Raw genomic sequence first — 27,434 nt, 5'->3', positions numbered from 1 at the left:
GAATCTCTTTGGGGATAAGGTGAAGAATACAGTGGCCCAGATCTGGGACCACCATGTGACACTCCATCGGCTTTCCACTGGTACTCAGGAGCCGTCCTCCTCAGCTAGGAGGCCATTGAGGTTTGGGCCCAGGAAGTCCTTCTTCCACCCAAAGTGGTACTACCCTCTACCACCTCGCTCCCATCAGCAACACCAGGCCCCTCGTAGCCGTCCCAGGCAACAGAAGGCCCTGAAGCTCCAGCTGGCACCTCAGTCAACTCTGGTGATGATATTTTGACTGGAATGCAAAGAGCATAGCCAGGTTGCCCATACCCAAAATGATGGACCTGCTGGTTGGGGGAAGGCTGCCATTCTTTGCAAACCTGTGGCCTAGTGTTGGCTCAGACCAGTGGGTTCTGTCCATCGTTCATGAGGGGTACAAATTAAACCTATTGGGTACCCTACCAAATTGCCAGCCCCCCCTCGCAAGCCCAATCTGGGGCCTGGTAGTTCATCAAGATCTACTAGTATCAGAGCTCTCCTTACTCTTAAAGGCTAGGGTGGTCAAGCCCGTTCCATCAGGGCAAAGAAGGTAGACATTTTACTCCCTGTACTTCCTGATATCAAAGAAAACAGGGGGATTCCATCCCATCCTACATCTAAGGGCCTTGAACAAATTGATCAAAAGAAAAAAGTTCAAGATGGTTTCCCTGGGCACCCTGATCCCTTAAAGGGAACTGCCTATGCTCCCTTGATCTAAAAGACGCCTAAACTCATATCAGGATCCTCCCAGGCCACTGGATGTATCTTAGATTCAAGGTGGAAAAGCAGCACTTCCAATATCACGTTCTGCCATTTGGGCTTGCGTCAGCCCATGTGTTTTCACAAAATGCCTAGTCGTGGCTCATCTTTGATAACTGGAGGTTCATGTTTTCTCTTATCTGGACGATTGGCTGGTCAAGAGCACCTGTAAGGTAGAGGCCAACAAGTCTATGTGCTCGACCAAGTCCCATCTCATCCCATCACCACAATTGGACTTCACTGGAGCCCTTCTAGACACGGCTCAGGCCTTCCTGCCCGACAACAGGCCATCAACTTGATGACCATAGCAGTGGGTATTCAACAGAGTCAGCCGGCGTCAGCGTGGTACATGTTGAGACTTTTGGACCATATGGCTACTGCAGTACACATTACTCCCTTGGCACATTTGCACATGAGAAAGGCCCAATGGACCTTTGTTGCAGTGGCAACAAGCTACTCAAGACATCCAGGATCGCATCCGAGCCACACTGTCCCTCCAGGACTCTTTGTCCTGGTGCCTGGAAATTTAGAATTTGGAAAGAGGGGTGTTCTTCCAAAGTCCTCCCACCCAAATTGTCCTAACCATGGATTGTCCATCCTGGGCTGGGGAGCTCATGTAGATGGACTCAGCATCCAGGGTCTATGGTCTGCTCAGGAAAGTCTCTGCCAAATAAATTTCCTGGAGCTCGGGGTGATCAAGTACATGCTGTGGTCTTTCAGAGATCGGCTATCCAACAAAATTGTTCTGATACAGACAGATAACCAAGTGGCAATGCAGTATGTCAATAAGCAGGGATGTATGGACTTGTACCTCCTGTGTCAGGAAGTGGTCCAGATCTGTTCTTGGGCCCTCTCTAATGGGATGGTGGTCAGAGCCTTGTATCTGTCTGGAACTGAGAATGTAATAGCGGACAGACTGAGTCGTGCCTTCAGACACCATGAATTGTCTGTGGACCAAGGAGTCGCAAATTGGATCTTCCACGTTTGAGAAAGCCTGGATGCTTTCTTTGCAGTGGCTTGGAACAGGAAGGCTTTTCAGTTCTGCTCCTTGTACAAGATATATGGCAAACCAGCCTCAGATGCCTTCGCTTGTCATTGAGATGAGGATTTCCTGTATGCGTATCCTCAACTCCACTGGTAGTGAAGACTCTCTTGAAACTTCGCGAGGACTAAGGGACTATGATCCTCATAGCCTCCCATTGGCCGAGATAGATCTGGTTTCCACTCTTCTGGGAGATGTCCATCTGGAAACTGATCAAGCTGGGACTTCCCCATATCTCATTGCCCAGGATCGAGGCCAATTGTGCTATCCCAACCTCCAGGCCCTGTTGCTCACACCTGGATGTTGAAAGGTTGATATTGCAACCTCTCAATCTCTTGGAGGATGTGTCTCAGGTCCTGGTGGTTTCCAGTAAGCCTACCATTAGAAAGTCCTACGGACTGAAGTGGAGGAAGTTTTCCATGTGGTGTGAACAAAAGGCTCTAGATCCTTTCTCCTGCTATGCACAAAAGCTACTTGACTAACTTTTACACCTATTGGAAGCTGGTTTGAAGGCCAACTCCATTAGAGTTGAGTGCGATTGGGCATATCACAGTGGTGTAGATGGTATGCCCATCTCTGAACAACCTACAGTTGCATGTTTCCTGCTGGGCATGCTTCAGTTGAAGCCTTCCCTAAGGCCTCTTGCTGTGTCTTGGGCCCTCAATGTGGTGGTAGCTCAGCTGATGAAATCTCCCTTTGAGTTGCTGCGCTTCTCTGACCTGAAGCACCTGATCTGGAAGGTTATATTTTTGGTGGCGGTCACTTGAGCATGTAGGATTAGTGAGCTCCAGGCCTTAGTTACTTATCCACCTTACAAGGTTTCTTTTATGACAGGGGGGTAATTACGTATGCATCCTAAGTTCCTGCCTTAGCCTTCTATCTGGAGAGGACAGAAACCCAACTTTTTGTTTCTTTTGATAGGAATAAGTTGGGGATCACCATTGCCAAGCAGACACTTTCTAGTTGGCTAGCAAACTGCATTTCCTTCTGTTATGCCCAGGTGGGATTCTGTTCGAGCCATGACAGAATTGGTGGCTCACTTATGAGCAGTTCCCAAGGAGAAGATCTGAAGAGCTGTGATGTGGAGTTCTCTCTACACATTCACATTGTATTATTGTTTGGATAGGGATGGCCGAGGCGTCACCAGGTTTGGCCAATTTGTTCTTCGGAACTTGTTTGAGGTGTAGAAGCCAACTATTTCCTCTCTAGGGACTGTTGTTTTTGTTAGGGCTACTCCCTCCCTTAGTATCTCTCCTCCCCAGTTCAAAATCAGTTTGACTGTAAAGCCATTGTTGCTGCATTTATGTTCTATGGAAACCGATGTGATGTTATTAACGAATGTTGGTATATAAAAAACCTTAAATAAAATAAAGAAATACATTATTGTTGTGTCTGTGGCACGTGTTTGTGTTTTATTGGTCCCCTTTTATGTTGTGGGGCCACCTGTAACTAGGCATTCGCTCATGAGTGTTGTCTGTCGTCCTGCTTGTCCTTGGAAAAAGCAGCATTGCTTACCTGTAATAGGTGTTCTGCGAGGACAGCAGGATGTCAGTCCTCATGAAACCCATCCACCTTCCCAGGGAGATGGGTTTCCAACATGTGGATTTTTTCATTATTTTATTCTTTTTCTGAATTCTATGATATAAGACTGAGAGGACCCCGCATGGACGCGTGATATATTAAATGCGTGAGCATGCTCAATGAGGCTCAGTCAAAGTTCTAGAAACTTTGACATACATTTTCCATACTGAGCTCCATATAATGTCTCCCGTGTGTTCACTGCCATCCTGCTGTCCTCGGAGAACACCTGTTACAGGTAAGCAACTCTGCTTTCCTCCCCCAATGCATCCAAGCATCTTTTTGGTTTTTTGCTGTTGCCTTATCCATCTGTTTAGCTACCTTAATATCATTAGATATGATCACCCCTCTTCCGATCCTGCTTTTCTTTCATGCTTAGAAGAGTTTCACCCCCTACACTGTACTTCTCCTTGGGTTTTTGCATCCTAAATGCATTGCTGCATTGTTTAGCATTAAATCTTAGCAGGCAGACACTTTGAGTTTTGCTAAATCCATTCTCATGATTTCCACACCTTCCTGCATGTCTACCCTGTTTCAGATTTTGGTATCTTCAGCAAAAACCTTTATCGATAATCCTTCCTAAATATCACTCATAAAATGTTGAAAAACCAGGGACAGATCCCTGCAGCACACCACTAGTAAGGCCTCTCTCCTTAGAGTGAACTCCATTTACTACTACCCTTTTGCACCTCTCACTGAACTGGTTTCTTACCTACCCCTAGAGTCACTAAGCCGTGAAGTTTTATCGAGAGAGAGGTCCCACTATCATGGGGGGGCGTGATCGTCGTGATTGTGGAGCCCCTTTTCCAAAAAAACATTGCGGCTCTATGACACGTTCTTTTGTTCTACAGCCAAACACCATGGGGCAAAAGAACACGCTTAGCAGACCTTTGATGTGATAATGGTCCAAACGTCAAAGGGCCGCCATTGCTTTAAAGGGTCACTGACTTCCCCCAAACAATTTTGTGGCCACAAGGGGAGATTGAGCGTCCTCTAAAGTTAAAAAAAAAAAAAAAAAAAAAAAGTCTGCATGGTGACGGCCCTGCCCCCGCCCCCCCCCCCAGGTCCCAGAAGAAGAATTAGGTTCTTGGCCACACCACCTCCCTCTCCAAGCCCTAGAAGAAGAATTAGGGCCCTGGGCCCTCCTGCCTCCCCCAAGTCCCAGAAGAAGAATTAGGGTCCCCATCCCACCCAGCTGCCCAAGTTCTAGAAGAAGAATTAGGGTTCTGGTCTTCCCCCCAAGTCCCAGAAGAAGAATTTGGATCCTGGCCCCTCCAACTCCTCCTCCAAGTCCTAGAAGAAATGAGGGTCGCAGCCTCCCAAATTCCAGAAGAAGAATTAGGGTCCTGGCCCCCATCCCCGACCCCCCTCCAACACCCCCTGATCCTTTAACATGTGTACAGGGGGCGCATCCTTGCACCTGGCCCAGTTGGAACCATTTTCCAAAATGGCGCCGGCCTGACCTTACCCCAGCCATCTATTTAACATATGTTGGAGCATTACCACAGCTTGATGTATCTCCCTGCTAGTCAGTCACTTTAGGGCCCATACCAAAGGTGTCCAATTTATTTTTGTAGCCTATGTAGAGCCATGTCAAAAGTCTTACTGAAATCCAAGTACAGTACATATAGCTGTCTACCATGATTCAACTCTCTGGTTACCTGATCAAAGAAATTGATCAGATTTGTCTGACAGGACATACCTCTAGTAAAATCATGTGGCCTTGGATAGTGTAATCCATTGGATTCCAGAAACTGAACTATCCTCTGTTTTAGCAGTAATTCCATTAATTTTCTCACCACAGAGGTTAGACTGACTGGCTTGTATTTCTCAGCCTCCTGCTTACTTCCACTTATATGAACAGGACCACATCTATCTGTCTCCAGTCCTCTGGAGCTACTCCCAGCTCTAAAGAAGCATTGAAATGGTCATCCAGTAGAGCTGCCAGAACTTTTTTTAATTTCCCTTAATAGCCTTGGATGTACTCTGTCTGGCCCCATCATTATTTATCTATTTTGAATTTAGTTAGCACCTCATGAATACACTGTTCTGAAAATCCAGTATGATTTACCTCACTTCCAATCCTGTTTGTGTTTGTTTTATGTGGTCCTGCTCCTGGCCCTTTTATAGTGAACACTGAACAGAAATATCTACTAAGCATTTTTGCTTTTTCCTGGTCAGACTCTGCATCATTGATTCCCAAAACTGCCCTGGAGGACCCCCAGCCAGTTGGGTTTTCAGGATATCCACAATGAATATGCATGAGATTAATTTACATGCACTGCTTCCATAACATGTAGACTTTATCTCACATATAATCATTGTGGATATCCTGAAAACCCGACTGGCTGAGGGTCCCTCAGGACAGGTTTGTGAACCTTTGTTTTACATATTCCTCCGCTTTCCCTCTGAGTCTTGCAATGCTACTTTTGCACTTCCTCCTGTCCACTAACATATCTAAAAACATTAGTCTTGTCCTTCTGTTTTACCATATTTCTATCTTTTCTTCCATATGCATCATTGCATTCCTGACTACTTTCCCAGCTTCTTTTAGCTTTTCCAGATATCGTCGCCTGCCTTCCTCTTTCTTCTCTTTTAATTCATGAACACTAACCATTTTTTCCTTACCTTTTCATCTAAGAACATAAGAACATGCCATACTGGGTCAGACCAAGGGTCCATCAAACCCAGTATCCTGTGTCCAACAGTGGCCAATCCAGGACATAAGAACCTGGCAAGTACCCAAAAACTAAGTCTATTCCATATTACTGTTGCTAGTTATAGCAGTGGCTATTTTCTAAGTCAACTTAATTAATAGCAGGTAATAGACTTCTCCTCCAAGAACTTATCCAATCCTTTTTTAAATACAGCTATACTAACTCCACTAACCACATCCTCTGGCAACAAATTCCAGAGTTTAATTGTGCGTTGAATGAAAAAGATCTTTTTCCGATTAGTTTTAAATGTGCCACATGCTAACTTCATGGAGTGCCCCCTAGTCTTTCTGTTATCTGAAAGAGTAAATAACCGATTCACATCTACCCGTTCTAGACCTCTCATGATTTTAAACACCTCTATCATATCTCCCCTCAGCCGTCTCTTCTCCAAGCTGAAAAGTCCTAACCTCTTTAGTCTTTCCTCATAGGGGAGCTGTTCCATTCCCCTTATCATTTTGGTCGCCTTTCTCTGTACCTTCTCCATTGCAATTATATCTTATTTGAGATGCGGTGACCAGAATTGTACACAGTATTCAAGGTGCAGTCTCACCATGGAGCGATATAGAGGCATTATGACATTTTCCGTTTTATTCACCATTCCCTTTCTAATAATTCCCAAAATTCTGTTTGCTTTTTTGACTGCCGCAGCACACTGAACTGGCGATTTCAATGTGTTATCCACTATGACACCTAGATCTCTTTCTTGGGTGGTAGCACCTAATATGGAACCTAGCATGGGTTATTTTTCCCTATATGCATCACTTTGCACTTATCCACATTAAATTTCATCTGCCATTTGGATGCCCAATTTTCCAGTCTCACAAGGTCTTCCTGCAATTTATCACAATATGCTTGTGATTTAACTACTCTGAACAATTTTGTATCATCAGCAAATTTGATTATCTCACTTGTCATATTTCTTTCCAGATCATTTATAAATATATTAAAAAGTATGGGTCCCAATACAGATCCCTGAGGCCCTCCATTGCCCACTCCCTTCCACTAAGAAAATTGTCCATTTAATCCTACTCTCTGTTTCCTGTCTTTTAGCCAGTTTGCAATCCACGAAAGGACATCGCCACCTATCCCATGACTTTTTACTTTTCATAGAAGCCTCTCATGAGGAACTTTGTCAAATGCCTTCTGAAAATTGAAGTACACTACATCTACTGGTTCATCTTTATCCACATGTTTATTAACTCCTTCAAAAAATTGAAGCAGATTTGTGAAGCAAGACTTGCCTAGGGTAAAGCCATGCTGACTTTGTTCCATTAAACCATGTCTTTCTATATGTTCTGTGATTTTGATGTTTAGAGCACTTTCCACTATTTTTCCTGGCACTGAAGTGAGGCTAACTAGTCTGTAGTTTCTCGGATCGCCCCTGGAGCCCTTTTTAAATATTGGTGTTACATTAGCTATCCTCCAGTCTTCAAGTACAATGGATGATTTTAATGATAGGTTACAAATTTGTACTAATAGGTCTGAAATTTCATTTTTGAGTTCCTTCAGAACTCTGGGGTATATACCATCCGGTCCAGGTGATTTACTATTCTTCAGTTTGTCAATCAGGCCTACCACATCTTCTAGGTTCACCGTGATTTGGTTCAGTCTATCTGAATCATTACCCATGAAAACCTTCTCCATTACGGGTACCTCCCCAACATCCTCTTCAGTAAACACCGAAGCAAAGAAATCATTTAATCTTCTGCGATGGCCTTATCGCAGGAAGTGCCCCTTTAGCCCCTCGATCATCTAATGGTCCAACTGACTCCCTCACAGGCTTTCTGCTTCAGATATATTTAAAAAAGCTTTTACTGTGAGTTTTTGCATCTATGGCCAACTTCTTTTTAAATTCTCTCTTAGCCTGTCTTATCAATGTCTTACATTTAACTTGCCAACGCTTATGCATTATCCTATTTTCTTCTGTTGGATCCTTCTTCCAAGTTTTGAATGAAGATCTTTTGGGTAATATAGCTTCTTTTACCTCCCCTTTAACTATGCTGGTAATCGTTTTGCCTTCTTTCCATCTTTTTTAATTTGTGGAATACATCTGGACTGAGCTTCTAGGATGGTATTAACAATGTCCATGCCTCTTGCACACTTTTTACCTTTCTAACTGCTCCTTTCAGTTTTTTTCTAACAATTTTTCTCATTTTATCAAAGTTTCCCTTTTGAAAGTTTTAGCATGAGAGCCATGGATTTGCTTACTGTCCCCCTTCCAGTCATTAATTCAAATTTGCTCATATTATGATCACTATTGCCAAGTGGCCCCACCACCGTTACCTCTCTCACCAAATCCTGTGCTCCACTGAGAATTAAATCTAAAATTGCTTCCTCTCTTGTCTGTTCCTGAACCTTAGAAAATCACAGAGGCCTCTTTTTTTTCCTCTTTCCTTTATTTACTTTCCTAGCAAAAAGATTAGTTGTCTTTATAATTTCTTGGTTTAGTTTTGCCCACTGCTTTTCTACTTTCATAGATTTTTCCATCCAGCTAACAACTCCTTGAGGTACTCACCCATTTTAACAAAGTTAGTTTTCCTGAAATCTCGGACCTTCATCTTTGAATGAACCTTCATCTCCTGGGCTCTAACCACACCATTCAGTAATCATGTCACGGTCAGTGAGTCCTTGCACTGAAGTGTGACTGGCTTTGCCTAGTAAGTGAATCCACTAGGTCCACACCATCTGAAGGTGGACATTCTTGGAGGCAAAGGATAGTTTTCACCTCTACAAATCCCTTTCTCTCAGGTTGAGCCCTTGGATTTGGGGACTGGCAGGAATTAGGTGAGGTCCCAATGAGCAGAGGAAGTGCAGAGGCAGTCCAGGGATCAGAGCAGACAGCGTACAGGCTAGGTCGCATTTCAGGCAGTAGTTGGTGCTGGCAGCTTTCAAGCATAGATGGTTACCAGGCAGGAGTTGGGGTAGGCATTGTTCAGACTTAAATGAAATTCCAGGCAGAAGTCGGGGCAGGCAGCATATAAGTAAGGTCAAGAAACAAGCAGGGGTCAAGCACAAGAGATTAATCCAGAGGGCAAGGAGGCAGAGGGAACGGAGGATAAAGCAGGGAATGGATCAGGCAAGGCAGAGAGTATACAAAGCTAGAGAACAGAGGTAAGGAGGAGCGAGGAAGGAAGGCAGTGCTGGATACAGGGCAAAACAAGGTTGGACTGGGCAGGCAGGAACAGGAACTAGAGTGGAGGTAAGGTCAGGTGCTGGAACGAAGGCAGGATCCAGCAGCAATACAATTGTGGCAAGGCAGGAGGACCTGTGGCTGCGGTGCTGGCTGTTTGCAAAGGACTTCCTTATAAATTCATGCAGGATGTGATGTCATAAGCCAGTGCTATAGGAAGTTCCGGCTGGATGCCCTATGAAAGGAGTCAAGAACTACAGAAAGTTCATCTCTGTTCTTTGGATGCAGCATGATGGTAGGGGCTATGCCGGAGGCACTTCAGATGAGAGGTGAGGGTCGTTACAGATCACTGGATCCCAGATGATTGCCCACTACAACATCAGAAACATTACCCCTCCCATGTGGGCTACATTACCATTTGATGGAACAGTTCTCCCTGCAAAGAACCCAGGATCTCCCTGTTTCTAGAAAACACCGCAGCTGGGATGTCCCAATCAGCTTCCATCAGATTAAATTCCCCTAGCAATCGCATCTTCCATTTTATAGAAAATTTGTGAATATCCTCCATTAAATATCTATCCATTTCTTCTGTTTGCAATGGTGGTCTAGATATTACACCAGTATAAACAGATGTTCCATTTCCTCTTTCAAGATTAACCTACAGTGCTTATCTCATAAGCCCTGCTTTAATAATAATTTTTATATATGGTGCCATTCCTCCTGTTCCTTCCTGAATAAATTGTAGCCCAGTATCACTATATCTTAGTCATGGTTTTCTTTCTACTACATCTCCGTGATAGCCACTACATAAGGTTAAAGTTAAGGTTTATTGTTTTTTTTTATACCGTCACATCGGCAAGACCTTCACAATGGTTTACAATCAATTAAAAAGGGAAATACAATAATACAATAAAATCAAGAAACAGCTAAAATAATTAAAAAGAAAAGCACAGAAAAAATATATAAATTAGCTGTAAAACTAAAATTCTAAATCTAAAAAACACATAAAGCATTACAATTCCTAATAACAAATAATAAGATAAAATAAAATAACATCTTCTTCCATGGCTGCTTCTAGATATGGGACTTTATTTCCCATATCATGATTCATCAGGTATAATTGATATTTTCCATTTAGAACTCTACCTTCAGGCTCTGAAGTGATTGCAGGCCTCTTCTTATTCCCTATGTCTCCAATATATTTTCTCTTCCTGATTCTAATCCTCCCTAATCTTATTCTCTGCGGCAAACCACAACTACTATCAAGTTCACCTTCCCCTATCCCTCAATTCTCTATTTCACCTGACATTCTGTCATCTGTACTGTCCACTGCTTTTGAACTTCAAAGTTTTCTTCCCCTTATCCTGCCATTTACACTATTCCTGACACTTTCTCATAATTGTTGCTATCGACACACCTCTGCGTATCTTCTCTGTATTCTCCTGCTCCTCCTCTTTCTTTCAGCTAGGGTATCAATCCCAATTCTTAGACGCTCTTGCCCCTTTTTGTTACTCATCCTGTAAGGCGCCTTAAATCCCAGTCTTGGCTCATCTCTAGAATTCGCTACCTATGTTCCTGCGCCTGCTCTGCAGAACGTCTCTGGCTAAAATCCCGTGCCCATACAGACTTCATACACTTCAAATTCATGCTGACCATTTTCCAGTCTGCTATTCTACTTGCCAAACAAGACTACTATGTCCATCTGACAAACTCTCTTACATTCAACCCTCACTGTCTCTTTGCCATACTCATTCTCTTCTCAAACTTCCCTCACTTCCCTCCTCCCCTTCACATTCTGCCCAGACTATAGCTAACTATTTCCATGACAAGATTCACAAAAGTAGACTTGAGGTCTCAACCAAGTCACCTTTACCTGCCTCTCCCCTACATCTTTCCTCTGCCCTTCTCTTAGTGTCTACCACACTCTCCTCCTTTCCTGAAGTCACAGTGGAAGAAACTGCTTGTCTTCGCTCTTCCTCCAAACTCAATGCTTGTTCCTCTGACCCTGTTCCCCCGCCCCCCCCCCCCCCAATTCCTCAGCTCTGTCTCTGCTGCAGTCATCCTTTCCATCTGTCATATCCTCAATCTATCACTCTCTACTTCTATTTCTGCTGCCTTCAAACATGCTGTAATCATATCACTGCTTAAAAAACCCTTACTGGATCCTTCCTGTCCTGCCAAGTTTCATCCCATCTTCCTTTTGCTTCCAAACTACTTGAATGTGCTCTTCATTGCCGCTGTTTTGACTTTCTGTAATCTCAAACCATTCTTGATCCACTCCAATCTGGTTTTCATCCTCTACATTCAATAGAATCAGCCCTTGTCAAAGTTTCCAATGGCTAAAGCCAACGGTCTTTACTCTGTCCTTAACCTCCTTGATCTGTCTGCTGCTTTTGACACTTGATCACCAACTACTCCTTGATACTTTGTTCTTGCTTTGATTTTGGGACTCTGCCCTGTGTTTGTTCTCTTCTTACCTCTCCTGCCATACTTTTTATTTTCCTCTTGTGATTTCTCCTCTATTGCCATTTTACTATTGATTGATGTGCCTCAGGGTTCTGTCCTAGGCCCTATTCTCTTCTCATTATATACAAAATACCTTGGTACTCTGATTTTCTCTCATGGCTTTCAATACCATTTTTATGCTGCTGACTCTCAGATCTACCTTTCTGTACCAGAAATTTCACCAGAAATCCAGTCCCGGATCTTATACTGTTTGTCTGAGATTGCTGCCTGAATGTCCCGTCACCTTCATAAACTCAACATGGCCAAGACAGAGCTCCTTATCTTTCCCCCCAAGTCCACCTCTCCTCTTACTCCTTTCTCTTTTTCTGTGGATAATCTGGTCATCCTCCCAATCCCATCAGCCTGTAACCTAGGAGTCATCTTCAACTCCTCTCCTTTTCTACACTTATCCAAAACTCTGCTAAAACATGCCGTTTCTTTCTCTATAGCATTGCCGAAATCCATCCCTTCCTTTCTGAACACACTACCAGAGCCCTTATCCAATCTCCCATCTCCTTCCACTTAGACTATTGTAATCTGCTTCTCACAGGTCTCCCAGCAAATCATCTCTCTCCAGTACAATCTTTCCTAAATTCAGCTGCACAATTTATCTTTTGCTCACATAACCCCTCTTATGAAATTACTGCATTGACTACTTATCCACTTCTGCTTACAGTTCAAGGTTCTCTTTCTCACCTACAAATTCCTTCACTTTGCAGCACCTCTCTACCTCTCCTCTCTTATCTCTCTCTACACCCCTTTTCATGCATTCCGCTCGTCGGACAAGTTACTCCTATCTGTGCCCTTCTCCTCTATTGCCAATTCCCAATTCCGTGCTTTCCATCTGACTGCACCATGTGCATGAAATAGTCTTCCTGAATTGGTGTGTTATGCTCCCTCTCTCACTGTGTTTAAATCCCATCTAAAGACCCACATTTTTTAAGCTGCTTTTAAATCTTAGGCCTTTTTGTCTGCTTTTAGTCTTATTAACAAACTTTCTTTTTTAACCATTTTCTTTCTTTATGAAATAGCCCAAGTCTCTTGTCCTGTAGTTTGTCGTCTTAGATTTAAAAGGGACTGTCTTTTTTGTGTGTTTGTACAGCACTGCGTATGTCATGTAGCTCTATAGATATATTAAGTAGTAGTAGTATCTTGCAAGGGGTGATTCTCAGAGCCACATATCTGCCAGATAAGGAGAATACCCTAGTGGATAAACTGAGTTGATACCTAAAACATTAGGAGTTATCCTTGGACAGAGGTGATGTGGCCTCCTCTAAACAGAAAAAATTCCTCAGTTTTGTTTGAGGGAAAGACAAACAAGCGTTGATACTTTCTCTTTGTGTTGGGGGGAAGGCGCGTCGTATACGGATATGCTCCAGTTGACCTAGTGGCAAAGATTCTCTGTGGCTGCCCTGATTTTATGGAACGCTTTACCAGAAGCTTTACATATGACAGATTGCTTGAAAACTTTTAAAGCTATGTTGAAGACCTGGTTATTTAAGCAAGCTTATGACTAGATATCAGGATTTTACTTTATTTTCAACATTGCTTTCAGTAGTCTTTATTCGGCTGGTCCCATTTTTTATGTATTTATTATGTATTTGTTTATTATGACTGTGTTGTCACATTTATGCTTGTATTTTATTGTACATTGCCTAGTATTTATTTTAGGTGATTCACAAATCTAAATAAAGAAAGATAAAGCTCAGAAGAGGCCAGGGAACTATGATTCTCATGGCTCTCTATTGGCCATGACAGGTTTGGTTCCAACTTCTTTGAGAATTATCCATCAGGGAACCCATCCAGAAGGGGAATTCCCCCACACGCATCAAGCAGAGCCAGGAAATATTACTCCACATTAAATTTAAAGTCCGTAGACCTCACAGCCTGGATGTTGATAGGATAGTATTTGATTCTTTGAATCTGTCTAATGTTATGTCTCATTGTCTTCTGGCTTCCAAGAAAGATTCTATTAGGAAATCTTCTGGTCCGTACTCAAAAAAACATTTAGATGGATAAATCAAAATGTATCCATCTAATTGGCAAATTTTGCATATTCAGCCACTTATCTGGCTAAATTATAGTCAGATAAGTAGTTATCTGGCTATAATTTAGCTGGATGAAAGAGAGCATTCTGGGGATGGGTGAGCTATTTGGCTAACTTAGCTAGATACTGGGTATATCCAACTAGATTAGCTGGATAACTTTAGGCCAGCTTCAGAGCAGGTCTAAAGTTATCCAGTCTTGTGTGGCTGAATAACTAGCTACTTATCCAGATATCTTCAACGATATCTGGGTAAGTAGTACACCTGTAAAAAAATAAAAGTAGTCGTAGGCTTTATGGCAGATGCTACCCCCTGAACTCAGGTTAATATGTACCCTGCTGGCAAAGAATCCCCCAACCCCAAGAAATGTATTTTAACCGCAAAAATAATCTTTATTTATTTATAAAATTTCTATCCCACTGAACCACAAATCTCAACAGGAAACAGAAAATACACACATAAAATGCAATCAATCAGCAATAAACAAGTAAACATAGCAGCACACAATACCTGCGATGCGATGGCGGTGTCAAAGTTTTTCTCGGTGCTCTCCCCGGTTCTTTTCCCGCGAAGAGACAGAAGGAGTCGACAACCACGGAGTCGTCGAAGCCGGTCGGGCAGCAGCGATTTCACGGCGCTGGCGCGAAGTAGACGGCACTGGTTCAGGAGACGTCGAAGCTATTGATGGAGTCGGGGTTTTAGACCGAAAGAGAAGTTCCATCTTCTCTAGCTGAGCCTTGCGACCTTTTGCTGTCATTTGGGCACATTTGGTGCAAGTTAGGTCATCATGATCGGACCCCAAACACATCACGCAGACCGTATGAGGGTCAGTGATGGACATTGTTCGAGTGCAGTCGGGACACCAATGGAAACCTGAAGCCATGGTCTCGACAAAATTTAGCCGCTGTGCAATCGATGGCCAGTAGGCCGCGAGGGGAAAACTCGACGGGAATCGACCGCAAGCAAATAGTAGCTGTCCATTCAGAAAGATAGTATATTTAAATGAACTAGTCTTAATTTTGTGAAGGCTATATTTAAAAGTACTAGGAGAGTTAATTTGGCAACATGCTTAATTGCCTTTAATACTGAAGATGCAGTTTAATTAAATCTTAGCAGGGAATGAGAGGGGAGGCCTGGGCCTGACAGGAAACATCACTCTACATTAACATCAAGTCCCTAGACCTCACAGCCTGGATGTTGAGAGGATAGTATTTGATTCTTTGAATCTGTCTGATGATGTGTCTCATGATAATGGACCTCAATATTTCCTAGTGGAATCTTTCTTAGAAGCCAGAAGAACATGAGATGCATCGACGGACAGATTCAAAGAATCAAATACTATCCTTTCAGCATACAGGCTGTGAGGTCTAGGGACTTGATGTTAATGTAGAGTAACATATTGCTGCTGGGCCCAGGCCTCGCCCCTCCTTCACCGCTAAGATTTAATTAAAGTGCATCTTTTCTCCCCCAAACACCCCTATCCCAGGCAGACACCCTTCCCCAGAAGCCTTCCCACCCACCCAGTATCTGCCTCGGGATTGCCATCGTCAGTGCCAGGATCGCTGTGCTATGTGATCCTAGCACTTCCAGCATTACTTAAGTAATAACTTCTGGAAGCGTACATTTACACTAGACAGTATGCTTCCAGCATTATTACTTAAGTAACTCTGGAAGCGCTGGGATTGCATAGCACAGCAGTCTTCTGAGTCCACTACACCATGTAGAATGTAATCCATCTCTGTACAATTTTTATCTTTCAGGTTAAAAAGCCTCCCATCAGGCCTCCCACTGTATCATGGAACCTCAGTGTGTTGCTGACTCAGCTGATAAAAACTCCCTTTGAGCCACTAGACTCCTGGAGCTGAAATACCTGATCTAGAAGGTCATACTTTTGGTGGCGGTTACTTCAGCATTCATAGTCAGTGAGCTCCAGGCCCTAGTGATTATGTATGCTATTCAAAGTTTTTCCATAATAGAGTGGTTTTGCACTTGCATCCCAAGTTCCTGCCTTAGGAAGTGACTGACTTCCATCTTAATTAATCAGTCATCCTACCAACATTATTCCCCAGGTCACATGCCCACAACGATGAACAAGCCTTGCACAGTTTGTATTGCAAGAGAGTCTTACCTTCTACCTGGATCAGAGTGAAGTTCCTAGAAAATCTACCCAACATTTTGTTTATTTTGATCTCATTAGACCTGGTATTGCCATTGCTATGCTCACACTGTCTGATTAGATAGCAGATTGCTTCCCTTTTTGGTATGTCAAAATGGGCTTGACTCAAGAATGCATGTCAAGGCTCATAATGTCAGAGCAGCCTCCCTGGAAGAGGTCTGCAATACTGCGACATGGAGTTCAGTCCATGCATTTACAGTACATCACATTATAGTTTGGATAGGGACTTCCAATGCAATAGTAGGTTTGATCAATCTGGCTTACAAGGTCTCTGAGGGTTGCAGTCCAACTCCCCTTCCCTTTAATGCCCATTTTTATTATTACCAGGTTGCCCTTATATATATATACAAATATATAAAATGGTAAAAATGACCTGTTGGCATTGTTCTTCTTTTGTTTATTCCTCTTTGTTTTTTCTTGAGGGCACCCTATAACTAGGGATTCCACACTTGTGAGTACTGCATATCCTGATTATCCACAGAGAAATAAAAAATTGCTTCTTGGTAACATGTTCTCTGAGGACTGCAGGATATCAGTTATGACAGTACCCATCTGTTTCTTCTTAAATAGCTGCATACTAAACTGAGGGGGGGGGGGCCCCATGTGATGGCTATGATGCAGGACAGCCTGCACATGCTCATTTTAGCTCTGGAAGCACTGCAGTCACCCCGTTGACCTGGCTTCCATCGGATGACATCAGCCACCTGTGAGGACAAATATCCTGCTGTTACTGGTAAGCAACTTTTGCTTTTTTTTTTGGGTCATCAATTGTGCAGGCATCTATTTGCCCGTGAATTAACTGTTGTGATACTCTTTATTTTGGTCCCCTGGATGCCGCGTTACAGCCTCTGCAATTGTTGCTCAATGCAACAATACAGCCTTTTCACTGGAATTAAACACCATGACCATAATACTCCAACTTTGATGAAACTTCACTGGCTTCCTATACACCAATGAATCAAATATAAAATTGGGATGATTACATTCATTTGATTAACAGTGATTCTTGACCATGGTCCCACGCTCTTCTCAAATTATATCAGCCATCTAGGCAGTTAAGATCATCACAGAGAGGCTTGCTTGACATCCCCTCAGTGAAATCTGCTCATCTGTATATAACTAGAGAATGCACTTTTTCTGTTGTGGCTCCAGTTCTGCGGAACTCCTTTTTAGTAGACCTATGGATATGTGAATGAAGATATTCAGAGGATTGTTAAAAACCTTTTTATTTAGGCAGGCCTACACATAACCCTACATTTCCATCTATAAAGGTTTGCCAAAGACTTCTGTAAAATCAGCATCAGAAATATTCAAGTGTAGAGTTCCTTCATGCGTATCTCATTTAAAAGAGCAATGGTGTGTCAGGGACTCCATTGTTCAGGAATTTATATTTTATTCACTGTATTGTTTAACTTTGAATGTGTATGTTTTAGTGTCTATCGCTTTGACTTTTAAGTGTTAAGCGATTAACAAAATTTAATTAAATGTAAAAAATATTTTCAATAAGTTGTTTTGTTGGAATATTACAGTCTCTTCAGAATTTAAGGAAATTAAGCATGTTGCCATATTAACTCTCCCAGTACTTTTGAATATAGCTTTCACCAAACATAAAGACTAGGTCATTTAAATGTCTTTCTGTATGGACAGCTACTATTTGCATTGCATTGCATTGCTTTGTAAGGAAGCATTGCTTCCAGTTGCACGAAAAGAAACAGTGTTGAGACTTCTGTCAAACTTAGGGCCAGATATACTAAGAATTTCTCCCTTAAGCACAAAATGGGATACATTAGTAGTAATTCTGGTCCTAAATCTGATAAATTATATGGCATAAACCATTGTATTGTTTATCTGCTTTAAAATAAGGACGTTTCTGTATATTTTACTTTCTTCGTCAGGTTTTTAACCCTTTCTTGAGCAACTAACAAAAATTACTTAAATTACAGACGTGCCAAAGTGGTCAGGGTGATCGGTCTGTTGGCTTCATATGCAGCTGAGGTGAAAGAAAATGTTCCTGTCACTGAGGTAACAGGCTTTTCTTTTTAATTTTCTAATTTACTGGCCAGAAAATTAACGTGGATATTATTTCATTTTTCTTTTATCTTTTACATGGTGCAAATTTGAAGGTATATAGAATGTTTTATATTTTTTAAATTTTAACTTTTTTCTCACAGGACAAGCAGGATGGTAGTCCTCACATATGGGTGACATCATTAGGATGGAGCCCAATCATGGAAAACTTTTGTCAAAGTTTCTAGAACTTTGACTGGCACCTACTGGGCATGCCCAGCATAGCACCAACCCTGCATCCAGCAGGGGTCCCCTGCTGGGGACTGTCAGGGGTCCCCTGCAGTCCCCAGCAGTAGCCACGCGGGTTAAGGAGCTCTTCAGATATTCCTGACAGGAATTTTCCTTACGGAACTTCAAGAAAATTTCAAATTTTTACGCCACAGGGGTCCCCTTATCGATACCGTTCGACCGCGGAGTAAAGTTAATTTTTTTAGCTGCTTGCGGTCGATTCCCGTCGAGTTTTCCCCTCGCGGCCTACTGGCCATCGATTGCACAGCGGCTAAATTTTGTCGAGACCATGGCTTCAGGTTTCCATTGGTGTCCCGACTGCACTCGAACAATGTCCATCACTGACCCTCATACGGTCTGCGTGATGTGTTTGGGGTCCGATCATGATGACCTAACTTGCACCAAATGTGCCCAAATGACAGCAAAAGGTCGCAAGGCTCAGCTGGAGAAGATGGAACTTCTCTTTCGGTCTAAAACCCCGACTCCATCAATAGCCTCGACGTCTCCTGAACCAGTGCCGTCTACTTCGCGCCAGCGCCGTGAAATCGCTGCTGCCCGACCGGCTTCGACGACTCCGTGGTTGTCGACTCCTTCTGTCTCTTCGCGGGAAAAGAACCGGGGAGAGCACCGAGAAAAACTTTGACACCGCCATCAAAAAGCTCAGGCCACCGATACAGGCAAGCCCTTGGCATCGACGTCGTCTGAGCCACCAACAAAGAAATCCTGTCTAGAAAATGCCCCATCCTCTTCTGTGTCTGGGTCACCGAGGCGTTCCCCACCTGGACAGGTGCCAGGAGCCGCGACTCCACTGCCACTGGTGGACCCTCTGGCTACGCCAGTGCTGCCTCCTACTCCAGAACCAGGGCTCCACGCTCCAGGTTTCCACAAGGAATTGGATCGGATGATCCAAGAGGCCATCGGAAAAGCACTCCAGGGGTTCAAACCTCCATCGATACCGGTCCGGTTCCTGAGCCGGTCACCGACCCGATACCTAAGGCTCTTGCACCACTATTGACCAGAATGGACGCTTTAATCGGTGCCTTTCCACTGGTGGATCCGAGGGAACTGGTGGCCCCTATTCTTTCCACACCGATACCCTTATCGTCAGATGAAGAAGAAACACCAATCTCCATTCTGCCTTCTGGAGTGCTGCCACTGACGCGTCCATCGATGTCACCGATTCCATCGGTGCCTCCATCGATGCCTATGATGCCTCCATCGTAGGCACCGAAGATCCAGGCCTTCGGTGCCTTGGCCTGGACCTTCAGGATTAGCACCGTTTCTCCCATCTGATGATCCTAGGGGAGCTGGTGACGAGCCTTATAATCCCTGGACCGATGACACATTCCAGGACACTGATTATCTACCTTCACAGCCCTCTCCTCCTGATGAAAGAAGACGTTCTTCTCCAGAGGTCCTGTCTTTCATTAATTTTATAAAGGAGATGTCTGAAACAATTCCATTTCAGCTTCAGACAGAAGAGGACTCCAGCACAAGATGCTGGAAGTACTCCAGTTCATTGATGCTCCTAAGGAAATCATGTCTATTCCAGTACATAAGATCCTTATTGATCTAGTGAAAAGAAATTGGGAACATCCAGGTTCTGTACCATCTGTCAATCGCAAGACAGATGTTACTTACTTAGTACAGTCTGCTCCTGGTTTTCAACGATCCCAGCTAGATCACTCAGTGGTTGTGGAGTCAGCCCAGAAAAGAGCAAGACTGTCCAAACCTCATTCTTCCATATCTCCAGGAAAAGAACAAAAGTTCCTGGATGCATTGGGCAGACGTGTTTTTCATGGTTCAATGCTAATTTCTCGCATTGCTTCCTACCAATTGTACATGACTCAGTACAATAGGGACCTGTTCAAGAAGATCCAAGACTTTTCTGAATCTCTACCAGACCAATTTCAAGACCAGCTCCATACCCTTGCTCAAAAAGGTGGCAAGCATGAGGTCTGTGCTGCATATGACATCTTTGACACTGCCTCTAGAGTTTCTGCAGCAGGAATAAGTGCAAGAAGTTGGGCCTGGCTCAAGTCTTCAGACCTCAGACCAGAAGTACAGGATAGGATAGCTGACTTACCCTGTGCTGGGGATAATCTTTCGGAGAAAAGATTCAAGAAACAGTGGCGCAGCTCAAGGATCACTATGAAACTCTCTGCCAACTCTCCTTCGTACCTTCTGATTACTCTTTTTCCAAGAGGTCTTTCAAAAGAGACTCCAAGAGGCCTGTGTATAAACCAAGGAGATATTACCCTCCGGCTTCCAGAGGTTGTCCCTCCAGGCCTTACCAAAAAGGCCAATCCAGACAACCTCAGACCAAAAGACTCAGCCAGCCCCATCGTCCGGATTTTGACTCCTTCCTGGAGAGCAGCGCCCAGCCTCCTCTCCCTTCTGTACCAGTAGGAGGTCGATTATCCCACTTCACCAGCCTGTGGCACAAGGTCACGACAGATCAATGGGTACTAGCTGTAGTGACTCAAGGTTACCACCTCAACTTCCTCACAGTTCCACTGGATTCCTCACCTCGGCTGACGTGGGAAACATCCGACCATTCTCACCTTCTCGATCAGGAAGTTTCCATCATCCTCGAGTCCCGGGCAATAGAACCAGTACCCTTCTCCCAGCAGGGCCAGGGATTCTATTCCCGGTATTTTCTAATTCCAAAAAAGTCAGGTGACGTTCGCCCAATACTGGACCTTCGCGCCTTAAACAAATACCTACAAAGAGAGAAGTTCAAGATGGTGACTTTGGGTTCTCTGCTTCCTCTTCTGCAAAGGGAAGACTGGCTCTGCTCCCTAGACTTCCAGGACGCTTACACGCACATCTCAATCACTCCGTCATATCGCAGATTCCTGCGGTTCCTAGTAGGCCCAAAGCATTTCCAATGTCGAGTGTTTCCATTCGGCCTAGCATCTGCCCCATGTGTCTCATCGTGGTAGCAGCCTATTTCAGGACTCAAGGTGTCCACGTCTACCCCTATCTCGACGATTGGTTGATTAGGGCTCCCACTCATCAAATTGTGCTGACGTCCCTACGTCTCACTTTGCATACCCTGATCTCCCTAGGGTTCCTCATAAACTATCCGAAATCCAGGCTAGTTCCATCTCAAACCCTATCGTTCATAGTGGCCGACTTGAATACTTTAAAAGCGAAAGCCTTCCTACCCTGGGTTCGGGCTCTGACTCTCGCTTCTCTGGCCTAACAACTGCAGTCTTGACAACACTCAACTGCATGTCACTTTCTGATCTTACTGGGTCATATAGCCTCCTCAGTGCATGTCACTCCAATGGCCCGCCTTGCCATGAGAGTAATGTAGTGGACTCTAAAATCACAGTGGATTCAGTCTTCTCAGCCAATGTCCACCATTGTCCACATCACCAACCAGCTCCGCTCTTCGCTGGCTTGGTGGATAAACCAATCCAATCTTCTTCAAGGCCTTCCATTTCAGGTTGCAGAACCTCAAATAACCTTGACAACAGATGCCTCCAACCTTGGCTGGGGTGCACATGTTGCAAACCTGCAAACTCAGGGGATCTGGTCTCCAGAGGAAGCCAAAGACCATATCTATTTATTTATTTGTTTATTTATTTATTTATTTATTTATTTGTTTGTTTGTTTGTTTGTTTGTTTGTTTGTTGAGGTTTTTCTATACATTTCCTAGAGCTTCGGGCAATCAGATATGCTCTCAGGGTCTTTCAGGATTACCTCACCAACAAAGTCATCCTGATTCAAATCGACAACCAGGTGGCCATGTGGTACATCAACAAGCAAGGGGGAACAGGCTCCTACCTCCTGTGTCAGGAAGCTGCACAGATATAGGTGGAGGCCCTTTCCCACTCGATGTGCCTCAGGGCCACCTACTTGCCTGGAGTGGACAATGTGTTGGCAGACAAGCTGAGTCGCACTTTTCAACCACACGAGTGGTGCCTCAAACCCACAGTAGCGGACTCCATATTCCAACGCTGGGGTTACCCTCATATAGATCTCTTTGCGTCAATCCACAACCGCAAAGTAAAAAACTTCTGCTCTCTCACTCGCAGCCAACACTTGCAGCCAAGAGACGCATTCTCCCTCTCGTGGATCAGCGGTCTCCTTTATGCATACCCTCCACTTCCACTCATTTTGAAGACTCTCGTGAAGTTGCGAAAGGACAGGGGATTGATGATTCTGATAGCCCCTCACTGGCCATGCCAGGTGTGGTTTCCAATACTTCAGGACCTATCAATTCACCGGCACATTCCTCTGGGGAAGGATCCGCTTCTGATCATTCAGAACGACGGATGCCTATGTCACACCAACCTCTAGGCCCTATCTCTGACTGCCTGGAGGTTTAAAGGTTAATTCTTCAACCTCTTAACCTTTCAGAGCCAGTTTCCCGTGTCCTGGTAGCTTCTCAAAAGCCTTCCACAAGAAAGTCTTATCGCTAAAAATGGAACAGGTTTACGGTATGGTGTACTTCCATGTCCATCGACCCCTTCACTTGTTCCACAGTGAAGTTTCTTGACTATCTCTGGCACCTGTCAGTCAGGCCTGAAAATTTCCTCTATCAGGGTGCATGTCAGTGTGGTGGCCGCCTTCCATAAAGGTGTCTGGAATATCTCCATATCGATACAACCCCTGGTAACATGCTTTTTGAGGGGCTTGCTGCACCTAAAACCTCCATTGTGCCCTTTGGCCCCTTCTTGGGACCTCAACGTGGTTTTGGGGTGGCTCATGAAACCGCCGTTTGAGCCTCTCCAATCCTGTGATCTCCGCTATCTCACCTGGAAGGTGATTTTTCTTCTGGCGATCACATCCGCTCGCAGAGTTAGTGAGTTACAGGCATTAGTAACCTACCCGCCTTACACTAAATTTCTGCATAACAGGGTAGTACTCCGCACTCACCCTAAGTTTTTGCCTAAGGGTAGTATCGCAGTTTCATATTAATCAATCCATTATACTACCCACCTTCTTTCCCAGGCTCCATTCAAACCCAGGAGAACAGGCTCTGCATTCTCTCGACTGTAAACGTGCTCTAGCCTTCTACCTAGACCGTACAGCCGCCCACAGAAAGTCCACTCAATTGTTTGTCTCTTTTGATACCATCAAATTGGGTAAACCTGTGGGAAAGTAGACCCTCTCCTCCTTGTTAGCAGACTGTAATTCCTTTTGCTCTCAGCAGGCAGGCATTCCTCTCCAAGACCGTGTCAAAGCACACTCTATTAGGGCCATGGCGACCTCAGTAGCACACCTTTGCTCGGTGCCACTTACTGACATCTGTAAAGCTGCTACCAGGAGTTCTCTCCATACCTTTGCAGCCCATTATTGCTTAGACAAGGCTGGCAGACAAGATTCCATCTTCGGCCAGTCTGTCCTACGCAACTTATTTGCCAATTAATGTACCAACAGCCTTGCACCGACCCATCAGGGTTCAGGATGCCCTTTTAACCAAATTTTCACCCCAGTTGTTGTGCCTGTTGCACGTCTTTGGGTGCATTTGGTGCATTGCTCGGGCATCCTCAGCTCGGTACTCGCCCATATGTGAGGACTGCCATCCTGCTTGTCCTGTGAGAAAGCAGAGTTGCTTACCTGTAACAGGTGTTCTCACAGGACAGCAGGATGTTAGTCCTCACAAAATCCGCCTGCCACTCCGCGGTGTTGGGTTCGTTATGTTTTCTTATTTTTTGCAAGTACTTTTACTATAAGACAAGACTGAAGGGGGACCCCTGCTGGATGCAGGGTTGGTGCTATGCTGGGCATGCCCAGTAGGTGCCAGTCAAAGTTCTAGAAATTTTGACAAAAGTTTTCTGTGATTGGGCTCCATCCTGAAGATGTCACCCATATGTGAGGACTAACATCCTGCTGTCCTGTGAGAACACCTGTTACAGGTAAGCAACTCTGCTTTCTCTGATAATGCAAGGAGTTAAACATGTAATGAAGTCCTAAGACTTTTTATATTAACAGTAATTCCAGGATGATTTTAAGATGTAAATCAACAGGAGCAGAATGACTTTTTCTACAAATCACTGGTTCTTTTAGCTTGTGATCTTTAATGAAATCATGTTGAAATCCTTAATTTCTCCTAGTGGGGTAGTTATTACATTTAATAATCATCTTACAATAATTTGCATTGCAATTTACAACAAACAGCAAAATAATAAAATATAATTATATATATTGAATCAATTGTATGTCTATTTAGAATGGAGTAAACTGTTGTAAAATGGACAAGAGATGGGACAAAGAATTATGACTGAAAACCTTATCCATAATTAAGGATGATCAGATCTTTATTTCTGGTTGTGATAATAAGTAAGGAAATCTGGTCATAAATGACAAAATTCACAATTATGTTGGGGTCTAAAGGGTCAATTAATTTTCAGCAGTTTTGAACTATAGGAGGCAAATAGTTAGCATTTATTCGGTTTTCACAAACATCCTCCTCCATATTTGGTATCGTTTCAATTTCTCCAAACGTTATTCCCAAGGATCCAAATAAAAATATTTGTAGCAAGCAGAAGATGGAGCCTGTCTATACTTTATATTATCAGGCTTCTCTCTGCCTCCACTCCGAAGTATTATTCATTCACTTAGATATGTGACTTTTATTCACCTCCTCAGGGCCTGCTACCTAAATAGATTTACTCCACTACAGAGCACAAATAGGTCTGATTAGTCTTCTTTTTCCTGTGTAGCTCCTATTTCTTATCGAGGAAAAAATGTTTTTATATGTAATGTAATGTCAGTTTACTTAAGCTTTTCTGTGGGACAAGCTTACAACCAACTCATGCTACATTGTAGTTGGCTTAACATTACACAAAATTAACAATATATCATCAAATACAGCATCATTATGCAAATACAGACTAAGCAATATTTGGAAAATTATGAGAGCTGACCTGCACCATTATTTTTCATTTGAATAGAGTGAAAATTCTCAGGAAAAAAAATGGGAAGAGTCCCATTTGGAGCAGTTTCTGGCTACTTTTATGTGTAGAAATAAGGGTCACCAGATGAGATGGAGGTGATACATTTTTATTGGACTAAATCAATATATCTGTCACTAGCTTTGTTTTAAGAGGTGGGGGTGGGGCAGATCAACAGGATTTTCCATTGATAAGCAGGACTGAATTATCCATGACATGTGGGTGACATCATCCGATGGCACCAAATGAACCACTTTCTCCTAGCTACTGGAGCTTTTGATTTACTGAGTATGTCAGGAATTCCTGCTTGTGCATTGCCTAGTGAGCTCCCTCAGTCTTTTTTTTTGTCTGAGCACTAGTATGGATGTGTATCTCTATCTTTCTATATTCTTTTTTTATACATTTCTTGATATGTCTTTTCTTAAAGTTGCCTCGTTGCTTCAGCAGACCCAAATAATACTTTCAGTGCTTCTTAAAAAAAATGTTTTATCTCTTGAGGACATTTTTTATTTCTTCTTCTATCTCGCTACCTTTGCAGAAGAATTCTAACAGCCTGCTTGGGCAGCAGCATCAGTTATTGACTCTGATTCCTAATCTCTCCCTTCAACAGGACCCCTAGCACCCCTATTCTTTTGCAGTGGAGTAACGCTGACGAGCAGGGCACCGGAGTCTGAAGTCATTGCATGACATTCCCAAATCTCATCTCCTGTGCAGGGCTCCAAGGTATCTAATAAACAAAACCGTCCTCCAGCTCTAGTAGTTTTGGAGCTGTTGAAACCTCCAGCCTGTAGAAATTAAGGAAGCATGGTATCATCTAACACTACTCTGTCACTGTTGAGGCAATTGAGTGCCATTGAGACAAACCTGCGCTTCAGCACTGTTGATAAAATTCAGAATGTCAAGGATGCAATTGTGGTGCTCTGGTGCTGACAAGGCAAGTTAAGCAGGCCGGTGCTGCTGAAACAGGTTCAGCATTTAGGTGCTGATGAGGCAAATTTGGCTGATGATACCGAGATAAGACTCATGCTCTGGCACCGCTGACACAAGGCCAGTCTTCCAGCACCGTCAAAGCAAGACTAGCACTTCGATCCTTCAATCCTGACTCAGTGGCACTCAGTTGCCTCAACAGTGCCAGAATAGTGCCCTGGTGCCATCAACAACATCTGGTGCCTCTGAGCAGTGCCACTGATGGCTCTGCTGCCACTGTTGCAAGTTTGGCTGGGGCGCTGCTGATGCCATACACAGCCTCGGCACCGCTGATGCAAATGTGGCCCAGAACAGCCAGTGTTAAGAACACAAGATTTGCCATACTGGGTCAGACCAAAGGTTCATCAAGCCCAGTATACTGTTTCCAACAGTGGCCAAGACCAGTCACAAATACCTGGCAGGATCCCAAGGGGTAGATAGATTCGATGGATCCCAGACAGAACTGGAGCTCCTGACACAGAACAAAATTTAGTGCTATTGAAACAACTCTGGCATGGAACAAACTCCGATGGCTTTGAAACAAAGGCCAGTGCAGTCAAATCAAAGTCCAACTTACTGTGCTCATAACTAAAATTGACATTGAGATTGCAGATTGTTCCTTTCCAGCCAGTAAACCTTCTGATCCCTTTGAATATATTCTTCTCCAACCCATACTGATACATCAGTGTCCATTTGGACACGCAGCATACTTTAGTTAAAGGCTAGTAGTTTTTGCAACAATATCCACATCAAGTTAGCAGATGTCCCCTGTCTGGAATGACATTTGCAGAGGAAATCTCAGAAAGATGGTTGATCAACTAAAGAAGTAACATGGCTTGGTCCAGTCCCCATCTACAGGGATGGAGCAACAGTCTTCTTCAAGGTACACAGACTATCCTTTTAAAAAAAACTGTTCTTCCAGAGATGCCCCTTCTGGCAATTATGTTATCAGACTCCGACTGTATTACCAGCAACTTTCAACTTGTCCTAGACAGCATAAGTTCCAAAATCTGAAAGTGAAGCACCAAGTCTTGCTCAATCCAAGACCAAGTTTTTGGCCATCTTTGCAGATCTAGCATCAAACCTCTTTCGAAGAAGGTAGAATCCAACTTTACCTGGAAGAGTGGTGCAAATGTTACAATTCTCTTTTGTAGAACTTAGAATCTGGCTTTACCTGGAGGAGTGGTGCAAGATCATCAAATTTAACTGGGTTCTCAATATCATGTAATATAAATACCACTTTTGTTCTTCCTGGTTTTCTTCGCTTCCTCATCTTTTAGCCTTCACTC

The 27,434-nt window shown here is 43.6% G+C and overlaps 1 protein-coding gene across 1 annotated transcript in view; it reads left to right on the top strand.

The window, feature by feature from the left end:
• Positions 1-27,434, top strand: part of ULK4 (unc-51 like kinase 4) — a 1,180,200-nt gene that overhangs the window by 211,511 nt on the left and 941,255 nt on the right. The window contains exon 17 of the mRNA XM_029589702.1: positions 17,917-17,995. Within this exon, the coding sequence (XP_029445562.1) occupies positions 17,917-17,995 (79 nt within the window). The remainder of the gene's footprint in view (positions 1-17,916; positions 17,996-27,434) is intronic.

The sequence above is a fragment of the Rhinatrema bivittatum genome, chromosome 2 (assembly GCF_901001135.1).
Source record: "Rhinatrema bivittatum chromosome 2, aRhiBiv1.1, whole genome shotgun sequence".
NCBI lineage: Eukaryota > Metazoa > Chordata > Amphibia > Gymnophiona > Rhinatrematidae > Rhinatrema > Rhinatrema bivittatum.
Note: the sequence above shows the minus strand (reverse complement) of the source record. Positions and strands in the feature narration are given on the sequence as shown.